At 45.5% G+C, this 11,243-nt stretch overlaps 1 protein-coding gene across 1 annotated transcript; it reads left to right on the forward strand.

Annotated features, from left to right (window-relative positions):
* Positions 1–8,888: 8,888 nt before the first annotated feature.
* On the forward strand, positions 8,889–10,748 carry LOC123049979 (xyloglucan galactosyltransferase KATAMARI1 homolog). Its single transcript, XM_044472829.1, has 2 exons — positions 8,889–9,377; positions 9,490–10,748. Exons 1-2 carry the CDS (start codon positions 8,932–8,934, stop codon positions 10,604–10,606), a joined length of 1,563 nt encoding a protein of 520 aa, XP_044328764.1. The 5' UTR covers positions 8,889–8,931; the 3' UTR covers positions 10,607–10,748.
* Positions 10,749–11,243: the final 495 nt, after the last annotated feature.

Consider the following 11,243-nt stretch of genomic DNA (forward strand, 5'->3'; position numbering starts at 1 on the left):
CGGCCTCCTTCCCCGACGGCCCCGAGCCCACGTCGGCCGCCTCTCCCTCCTTCTCCGGCGAGCCGAGCCGCTGCCCCGACGAACCTCTCCGATCCCGATCCAAAATCCCGTGTGTTGACTTTTTCTGTGCCCTGAAAAATCCTAAGTCATTTTATTTTACATTATATGCCCCTGTTCATCATTGCATAACTCTCCGCATAAAATATTTCTGGCAGATTCTTAACATGATATGCAATTTTGCCAAGCTTGTTGTAGTTGTTCCATTTATGCTATGTACTTGCTCTTGCCATGTATAGCTTCATAAACATGCCATCTTGCTATAGGTATGATTTTTTTTGTCATGCATTGCCTTGTGGTGAGTGCGTCAAGCTCACCAAGATGCCTTCATATTATTGTTTCTGCCATGCTCTGTTTTCTGCTAAGTCTGAAACCTGTTAACGAAACTTGCTATGTTTACATGGTTGCCATCATATCTTCTGGTCCTTTTTGGCTTATGGTCAGTAAGGCACTTTTGTCATATGTATTTAGTAGAATACTGCCATGCCTTGTTTTGCCATGTTAGGTTCCTGTAGCATGTTGATTTCGTGCTCTGAACATTGCTACCTGATGCTGTTTTCTGCCATGTCCAGTAATTTCACCAACTCTGTGAACCTGTTATCTTTTGCACTTTTGCCATGCTTGTTTGAGCTTGATATGTTGTGATCTAGCCGTAGCTCAGTGTTTATCTTTTGTCAAGCATCTCCTGTAGATTACTATCATATGCTTTGTTGCTATGTTGGAGTGCTGTAGCATTGTTACTTGTTGCATTTTAAGTGCTATCATGCTGTTAATCGCAGATTCGTGTCATTCTTGTTTTGCTTGCCATTTGCAAACCGTGCATCCGTTTCCGGTGATCTTTATATCGATTTCAACCGAAATCATCTCATCTTTCCAGTGGCATGCTTGTTTTGCCAAGTTACTGCCTTGTTCATCTTTTTCCTTCCAGAACACGCTTATGCATCGCATATCATATCTTGCATATCATACATGTTTTGCATCATGCTGCTTGTGCATTTCTCGTGGTTGATTGTGGTTCCGTTTGTTTGTGTTCTTGTCTTGGGTAGAGCCGGGAGACGAGTTCGTGAACGAGGAACCTGTTGAGTACGCTTACGAGGATCAAGCTCTCGACAACTCTGAGAACCTTGCAGGCAAGATGACCACCCCTCGAAATCACTTCTATCTTTGCTTTGCTAGTTGTTCGTTCTATTGCCATGCTGCGCTACCTATCACTTGCTATATCATATGCCTCCCATATTGCCATGTCAGCCTCTAACCATCCTTTCCTAGCAAACCGTTGTTTGGCTAAGTTACCGCTTTTGCTCAGCCCTTCTTATAGCGTTGCTAGTTGCAGGTGAAGACGAAGTTTGTTCCATGTTGGAACATGGATATGTTGGGATATCACAATATCTCTTATTTAATTAATGCATCTATATATTTTGGTAAAGGGTGGAAGGCTCGGCCTTATGCCTGGTGTTTTGTTCCACTCTTGCCGCCCTAATTTCTGTCATACCAGTATTATGTTCCTTGAGTTTGCGTTCCTTACGCGGTTGGGTGATTTATGGGACCCCCTTGACAGTTCGCCTTGAATAAAACTCCTCCAGCAAGGTCCAACCTTGGTTTTACCATTTGCCACCTAAGCCTTTTCCCCCGGGTTTTCGCGAGCCCGAGGGTCATCTTTATTTAAACCCCCGGGCCAGTGCTCCTCTGAGTATTGGTCCAACCTGTCAGTCGCCGGTGGCCACCAGGGGCAACTCTGGGCTCGCCTATCGGAAGCTTGGACAATCCGGTGTGCCCTGAGAACGAGATATGTGCAGCTCCTATCGGGATTTGTCGGCACATTCGGGCGGCTTTGCTGGTCTTGTTTGACCATTGTCGAAATGTCTTGTAAACCGGGATTCCGAGACTGATCGGGTCTTTCCGGGAGAAGGTTTATCCTTCGTTGACCGTGAGAGCTTATGATGGGCTAAGTTGGGACACCCCTGCAGGGTATTATCTTTCGAAAGCCGTGCCCGCGGTTATGAGGCAGATGGGAATTTGTTAATGTCCGGTTGTAGAGAACTTGTCACTTGACCCAAATCAAAATACATCAACTGTGTGTGTAGCCATGATGGTCTCTTCTCGGCGGAGTCTAGGAAGTGAACACGGTTTGAGTTATGAAAGACGTAAGTAGGAGTTCAGGATCACTTCTTGGTCATTGCTAGATGACGACCGTTCCGTTGCTTCTCTTCTCGCTCTCTTTTGCGTATGTTAGCCACCATATATGCTTATTGCCTGCTGCAGCTCCACCTCATTACACCATCCTTTCCTATTAGCTTAAATAGTCTTGATCTCGCGGGTGTGAGATTGCTGAGTCCTCGTGACTCATAGATTCTACCAAAACAGTTGCAGGTGCCGACGATGCCAGTGCAGATGATGGGATCGATCTCAAGTGGGAGTTCAATGAGGAACGTGGTCGTTACTATGTGTCTTTTCCTGATGATTAGTAGTGGAGCCCAGTTGGGACGATCGGGGATCTAGCATTTGGGGTTATCTTATTTTCATGTGGATCTTGACCGTAGTCGGTCTATGTGTGTATTTTGGATGATGTATGAATTATATTTATGTATTGTGTGAAGTGGCGATTGTAAGCCAACTCTTTATCCCATTCTTGTTCATTACATGGGATTGTGTGAAGATGACCCTTCTTGCGACAAAACCACAATGCGGTTATGCCTCTAAGTCGTGCCTCGACGCGTGGGAGATATAGCCACATCGTGGGCGTTACAGAGATCGAGTCGCCGGAGCCGGGGGCGCTCACCCGACGCGGGAGCCCATGGGCACTAGCGAGCAAGTCAGTACGGTGTGTTTTTTAGTCGTTTATGAAATTTTGAATAGGGCAAGGTATTCTTTTCTTTTGTTGTGTGTGTGTCCTACGTGCAAGAGAGAGAGAGGGGGGGGTCAGTTACTTTCTTTCTTTTTCGGCTGAGGGCAGCGGTGGGGGCCCTAGTGGTGCCTGGCGGTGGGGATGGTTGTTCGTGCCTTCCGTCGGTGTGCCTGGAGGGCCGATTCCGGCTCGATGGTGGCTCTCAGTGTGTTGCGGTGGTGGCGGGATGGTAGGAACTCCCATGGCCGGTGCTAGCTATAACCATAGTTGGGAGCGACAGACGACCATGGATTACCTCCCCGATCTGGATCTAAGACAACCTGGTTTTGCGTTGATAAGGAGCTTACTCCAGATGGTCGTCACGTCGTCAAGCTGTGGTGTGGCGTCTACTCCTGGCTACACGGCCCCGCTCGGGAGCCGATTCTGGTGGCTGCGGTGTCTCCTTCAGCAGACGGTGGCGGATGGTTGGACCCAGTGAACTACTATTTTGCCGCCCATGTCACCCGGATCTGACGGTGGTCGGGTCCGGCTGGTTGGTGGCATCCTAATATAGGACCGGGATCTTTCCTTCTTTGTCGTGAAGGGCATCGTGAAGGTTATTGTTGAGGCGACGGTGTGAACTGGCGACATTGCGGGACGCAGCTAGAAGGCTCATATGTGGGTTTCAGTGGCTCGCACTTATATCAGTTTACCTTTAATGGTTGTGCAATGGCGACAGTTGGAAGTCCAACGCATGTAGTTGCTAGGATCGTGGAAAACTTGTGGCAACAATACATGATCGACTTCGACTTGATGGTGCTTCTCGAACATTCGGTCTCAAGCTCCGGGGTGTAAAACTTAGGTCTGACTTGTGTTGTTATACCTGGCAATGACGATGTTTTTGCGTAGCCACCTTGTTGAAGGCACTGCTTCGATATGCTCGGGCCCGTTCTTCAAGGTGAAAACCTAGAATCTGAACTTTGGTGGTTGAATCCGGTAATGGAGGCGCTTGAGCGTTGTTTTCTTCATGAAGGGGTTGTTGTTGAAGAACGTTGTTGTCCTTGTGGTCTCAAGAGATGATTGGTGTGGATATTGTTGTTATTCTAGTTTGTCGACCGCTGTTGATCGCTTTAGGGTCTTTTTTTCTTTTTCCTTGCTTGGGCATAGCTTTGGTCTTGTATGACTTTGCTATTTGCTGGTGTTGTGTGTGTGTGTGTGTTGGAGTTGGCTATGTGCATCCTAGATATGCAGAGACCGAATGTGTGCTTTATGTGTATGTATCCTCTTGATGCTTCATTTAGAGTCAATAAATCCACCCTTTATAAAAAAAGGTCCCATATATATGGGACAATGACCCTTTAACATTTTTGAGGGGTAGTTTCAACCATAATAATGGTAAAATAAGTTTGACCATTCGACAGGCTGACAAAAGGGCATCTAAGCAACATAAAGTACTTTTTCAAGGGCAAAACCGAGCAAACTTGAAAACTAAGGCAAAACCCACATGTGAACGCCAACTAAAGGCATGGATGTAATTTAACTTACTCAATTAACCATTTTGTATATGTTGCGCGTGGCAATTTGAGTGAAGAAAAAATACATTGGCTTTTGTTAGCCATACAAAACTTCAGTGCTTATTGCTATTTATGAGCTATCATCACCGACGATAAGGATGTGCATATTAGTTTGACTTGGATTTATTTATTCACGTATCACATCTCTTACTCCAATGTGACTAAATAGTTTTAAATTTACAAAACAGTTTGATGTAATTAAGGGAATTATGTTTCGTTGTTGTTGAACTACTAGAATATTTATTGCTCCATTGAAGCACTTGTGCGTTTTTACTAGAATAACTAGATGACAACCCACGCGTTGCTATGATAACCGATTACAATTTATTTCAATGAGATTTGGTTGTATGAAGCATGAATATTTGGATTAATAGGATATAAACCTAAACTAAAAAAATACACATTACACATTGTATTTGATCATTGTATAGTTAAAAACATTTATTGAATATAAGTAGCATAGTATAATGACAATATTTTTCTCATGCATGTTGTAGTGGGTCTTTGATAAAGTGGCATGTGTGGATGTTGAGAAAAATAGTACTACCTCCGTCCTGATTTATTAGCCCCCCTTATATTTAGCGTCATATTTTGACTAGCATTTCACTAATAAAATACTCTCTCTGTCCCAAAATATAAGACTTTTTTTGACACTATGATAATATCAAAAAACACCTTACATTTTGCCACGAAGAGAGTATAAGTTACACATAGCAAAAATAATATAATAAAAAACTATGTTCAAATACGAATCCAATGATATAGTTTTTATGACATGCATGAACATTTTGTTAGTTAAATTTATGATCAAAATTTAAAATAAAATACAAAGAAGACCAATAAATCAGGACGGAGGTAGTACATAAATTAATTAGTAATATAAAATGTTTTCTTCACACATGTTAAGATAGACCTTTGATGAGGTTACATGTGTGATGATGTGACATGTGTGCATATTGAGATAAATAGAAATAATGAGAATCAAATAGTTAGTTATATAATTATATAGGATATAACTAGATGGATCTGAATGAAAACACACATAAAAAATAGCGATGTGCACAAGCCTCACGCAACCGCCTCGTCTCCAAGGGCCTTAGGACCATGGGGCACGGGTGGATCCCTACCCTTGCCAACGGGAGGGCTTCATTTTTAGATGTTTCTTTGATTTTTTTAGGGTTTGTTGCCTTCTTAGAAAGGTGAGACAGTGACAACTACCTAAAGATGGAATAAGGTTCTTTTCACCTAGCCTCCGTCCCGGTGATGTGTCTAGCATCGTCGGTGATTGTGTGGAGGTGTGATGTGTTTTTGATGGATCCGCTCGAATTTGGTCGTCATTTGTCTACGTTCGTGTGTTTTTAGGTTGGATCCTTCCGATCTATGATGCGCTAGTTCTATGAGGTCTTAGCACGACGACTTTCCGACTGTCTACTGCAATAAGTTTTTCCCCGCTCTAGCGAGTGAGGGGTGGTAACGACGACACGCCTTCGACTCGTTTCAGTGCTTATAGTCGTCGCTCGGTGCCTTACGGGTCTAGATGTAATTTTTATTATTTTTGAAATTGTTGTACTGTCATGATTAAATATGGGTAGATCAAAAGTAAAAAAAAAGATATAACTAGACGGTGATAAGTGCTAAGCAGCATACACGATGCTCTTATACGTAAGTCAGAGGGATCAAGAGTTTAAGGCTCTGCGTAGAGCTCTTGATGACCACGCACTGGAACCCGTCCCAGAGTGCCTCGATCTAGCGCTCATGGAAACGAGAATTCACGCGGATTTGTATAATCGAAACATCTGGAATCTTAGCACGTACGGATCCTCCGGGAGTCTTACATGGAATCCCGATGAGCGAAATCTTAATGAGCTGCTTAAGTCAAATTTGCAGGGCAGGGCAGGGACTAAACAATGCATAGGAATGCCAAGCTGCCCTGGGATTAAGAATTCTTGAGATGCCGCATAAACAACAGCAGTGGGATGATAGCTCGACCTAGATTGATTTGTTTTTGGATCTAGCAATGCCCTGCCTAGCTGATATTTCTTTTCGAGGCTGCATTTCGTCCAAAGACAATTAGCACGGTGCCCCAAATGATGAAGTGTTGCTGAAGGAAGACTTGGCTGTTACCAAGAAGTTCTTACTACGGCGTCATATTGACAAGGATTACTAGCTAGGTAGGAGTACTATGTCCTTACACATTTGGAAGCATCACTTATAATCCTGCAATACATGAGGAACCATACCATATTACTTGCACATTTGGAGTATGATGTTTGCTGCCAAAGCACCTTGCAATAATCATCAACACGTTAACTTCCATATAAAGAGACATACTAATGGTCGACCACAGACCACGGACAATTAATAAATTATCCACCTACCTAGACATACTTCCTCCGTTTCTTTTTATTCCCGTATAAGATTTGTCAGAATTCAAACTTGTAAAATTTGACCAAGTTTATGAGAAAAAAATGTCAACATTCACAATGCCAAATCAATATCATTAGAGCATAACTACAGTACTGTAGGTGTTGATATTTTTTAATATAAAGTTGGTCAAACTTTACAAAGTTTGCCTTTAGATAAATCTTATATGCAAAGTGAAAAGGAAAAGAAGAGAGTATTAATAAATCCAAAAACAACCCAAGTATGAAATAATATAATGTATAAACCCCATTACCTAAAACGAAGGGTCAAACTATTCTATAATCCCCCGCAAGAAAAAAAACTGCTCTATACTCACACAACCTGCTCTAGCTAGCTAGATTGTAGTGCCAGTTTTACATAAACACTCCTTTTAGTCTAAATGAGAAAATTGAGTTACATATTGTGATTTACTGCCACACATAAATAGTCAATTCATAAGACAAACACATTGACTAACTAAAATCACACCAATAGTTACAAAAACATGATACCATAGGTGTCCATGCACATAGCGGGGAGACAAGACCGGAATGTATATATCGATAATGCTCTATCTACGAAAGGTAACATAACCTTCCTAACAGTAATCTCCACCCCCCCCCCCCCCCCGTATTTTCAGTGAGTGGGCCCCTCAATCCCCTTTCATCCAATCCTGATTGTCCATGTTGCACAGTATATAAAACAACTTACCTTGTTTTATGTAGGTATAGCAGCAAATATCCAATTCTGAACCAGGGTTCATCTGCACCTGGTCAAAAAACAATTAATAAAAAATCAAAAAAATTCAAAAAAATCCAAATTTTTTATGGAAGGTAGATAATTTGGTGCGTGAGGTGCGCTCCAAATTTCAGAGTATTTGGACATTTGAGTAGCTCTCAGCAAAAAAGACAAATTGGGTCAGAACAGTATACGAACAGTACATTATTTAACAGACCCCAAATTTGTTTTTTTTTTGCCGAGAGCTACTCAGATGTTCAAATGATTTGAAATTTGGGGCGGACATCACACACCAAATTATTTACCATGCCAAAAAAAACTTAAATTTTTTTGAATTTTTCTAGTATTTGTTTTGATTTTTTTACTCAGCGCAGGTGCAGATGATCCTGAGTGCCAAAACGCCTCACTCTGTATATATTGTCCATGCCATCGACCAATTTTCTTAAAATGACAAGCGTTTTAGCAGGAACGAGTTACGTGACCTGGCTAGGCTGATTACAATATAATGTGTACACTATATACTGTAGCAGGAACTACATATGAGGACATACATGTCATGCTTTTTTAAAACAATACATATGTCATGCTTGTTGTCAAGACAGTCCAAGTACACGTATGGGTGCTGCGGGGAAATATCCGGTACTCCCACTCTTAGGGTACTCCCGGTGCTTCAAAACTTGGAAGCACATTTTTAAATGTTCGAAAAATTCTGAAAAAATCCAGCACATTGAGGCAACATCAAAGTATGTTGTCAAAAAATTCGAAACATAGCTTATGAAACATAAATGACAAATTCGACGGTAAATAGTACACAACATAAGTTGGACTTTACATTAGGCCCATTATCACATTGATGTCTATTTTGTCATTTTTGTATCTCGAGCAATTTTTTGAATTTTGATTTAAATTTTTTTAATAACATACATTGATGTTGTGTCAATGTGCTGGATTTTTTTAGAATTGTTTGAACATTTTAAAATGTGTTATCAAGTTTGGAGTACCGGGAGCACCCTAGGGATGCGAGTACCAGATATTTCCCCTGGGTGCTGCCACTGTGCCAAGATGACACAGATGGCGGTCTATAGCTATATAGCTAGGTAACCACCATATACCCATGGTCAAAGGTCACATATATAATATGAAGTTATGAACCATGAGCGCACAAAGACCTAATAACAGTAGGATTCGCTAACATCGTATCATTAGTTAATTATTACCACTTGGTTCAGCAACCCCTACTAAACCCCTGGCTATCGAACTTGGCCAGATGCATATGCTCTCCGCCTCCTCATCTAAGCTGCTGCCAAGCTTGCTAGCCAGCAAGCCCAGCCAGCCATGGATGCTCACTACCCCAAGTACCTTCTCTACGGTATCCTCATCCTCGGCTCATGGCTCATCTCCTGTCTCCTGCACTTCCAGTTCTTCCACCTCTCCCTCTTCTCCTATGGGCCCGGCTCCGGCGCGACGTTCGTCCTCATCCCGCTGTCGGTGCCCATGGCGCTCGATGCCAGCTCCCTGCCAGCTCCCCCTGCCGTCGCCGACGATGGCCCTCTGCGCCGGCTTTCGTCGGCAGCGCCGTCTTGCCAGGGGAGGTACGTTTACATGCTGGATGTGCCGTCGCGGTTCAATGTTCTCAGCGACTGCGTCGAGGGCTCGCCGGCGTTTCAGGACGTGTGGCACGTGTGCTCCCTCATGGCCAATGTTGGCATGGGCCCGGTGCTCCCTCCCGCCACCGGCAACGGCAGCGACGGTGACACCGGTGTCATCCCCAACAGCGGATGGTAAGCTAGCTGACTTGCCATCCATTAATGGAGTAGGCCGGTGTGGGTTTTTGCCGGCATTCATGGTGCTTATACATGAGTTAGCCAAGGCGTCTAAGAATGCTACGTGCAGGTACGCCACGGATCAGTACGCCCTGGAAGTGATCGTGCACAACCGTATGCGCCAGTACGAGTGCCTCACCGACGACCCGACGGCGGCGACGGCTCTGTACGTGCCCTACTACCCGGGGCTGGAGCTCCAACAGCACCTCTGCGGGTTCAACGCCACGGTGCGCAACGGGCCGTCGTCCGAGTTCCTGCAGTGGCTGTCGGCGCGGCCGCAGTGGGCGGCCTTCGGCGGCCGCGACCACTTCATGGTGGTCGGCAAGACCACCTGGATGTTCCGGCACAAAGAGGGGGACGATAGCGGCACCCAGAAGGTCTGTGGCAACAACTTCCTCGAACAGCCCGAGTCCGGCAACATGACGGTGCTCACCTACGAGTCCAACATCTGGGATCGGCGGGACTTCGCCGTGCCGTACCCGAGCTACTTCCACCCTACGTCGGCCGGCGAGGTGTCCGCGTGGCAGGCGCGCGTCCGCGCCGCAGAACGTCCCTGGCTATTCGCGTTCGCCGGCGCACGGCGAGCCAACGGGACGCTTGCCATCCGCGACCGCGTCATCGAGTCGTGCGCCTCCTCGCCGAGCCGGTGCGGGTTTATTGACTGCAGCCACGGCCTGGAGGGCAGCATCACCTGCCGGTCGCCGCGGAGGCTCATCTCCGTCTTCGCCTCGTCCCGTTTCTGCCTGCAGCCGCGCGGCGACTCATACATGCGCCGCTCCTCCGTCGACGCCATCATGGCCGGATGCATCCCCGTCTTCTTCCACGAGGCGTCCACCTTCAAGAAGCAGTACCGGTGGCACGAGCCAGATCCGGAGAGCAGCGGCAACGGCGGCGGCCGCCCGTACTCGGTGCTCATCGACCCCGACGAACTCCTGGAAGGGAAGGTGGACATCGAGGGGGTGCTAGCCAGGTACACCGACGAGGAGGTGGCCGCCATGAGGGAGGAGGTGATCAAGATGATCCCGAGGTTCCTGTACAAGGACCCTAGGGTGAGGTTCGAGGGGGACACGAGGGATGCGTTCGACATCGCCTTTGATGAGGTGATGGCCAGGATCAGGAGGATCAAGAATGGGGAGGATTTGGGACGGTTTGCTGCTGCTGATGTGATGGTTGCAAAGGGCTCCTGACACTAGCTAATTATATTACTGTATACGTAGGTGGCATTTTTGCATTGGTGTTTGTACTAGTTTTGTTGTTGCTACGTTGTTGTTAGTGGGAATGCTATATGATGTCCGTCTAATTCTCAGTTGATTGAAAATGGATTCTCACTTCGTACAGTCGTTGTTTCATCTATGTTTTTCGAAAAATGTAACGCCCACACGTGTGGGGTTAGCCAACTCACCCACACGCATCCATCACCGTCCAGTAACTTCTGCACGAATTTTGGCATGAATTAACTGATTTATATGCCACGTAGGACAACTCGCGTATGTGGTGTGTGAGAGGTCGCCCACACATCCGTTTTACCACACGGAGGGGCTGGTGTGTGGGCGTTTAGCAGTTCGCCCACACACCAGTTTTCAGTCACGCACAAGGGCTGGTGTGTGGGCGTTTGCCATCTCGCCCACACGCCCGCCTCCTCTCCCACACCCAAGCTGTCAGTTGCCGTGTGTTTTGCAGTGTACATGGCAACTGTCATAGTGTGATTGCAAGCAGATGGCAACTCTCTCTTTTTTTTTACCCGAACATGTCAGTTGCCATATGTTTTGCATGGTACATGGCAAACTGTCCTAGCGTGCACGTAAGCAGATGGCAACTCTTTCT

Source organism: Triticum aestivum, chromosome 2D (genome assembly GCF_018294505.1).
Source record: "Triticum aestivum cultivar Chinese Spring chromosome 2D, IWGSC CS RefSeq v2.1, whole genome shotgun sequence".
NCBI classification, from domain to species: Eukaryota; Viridiplantae; Streptophyta; class Magnoliopsida; order Poales; family Poaceae; genus Triticum; species Triticum aestivum.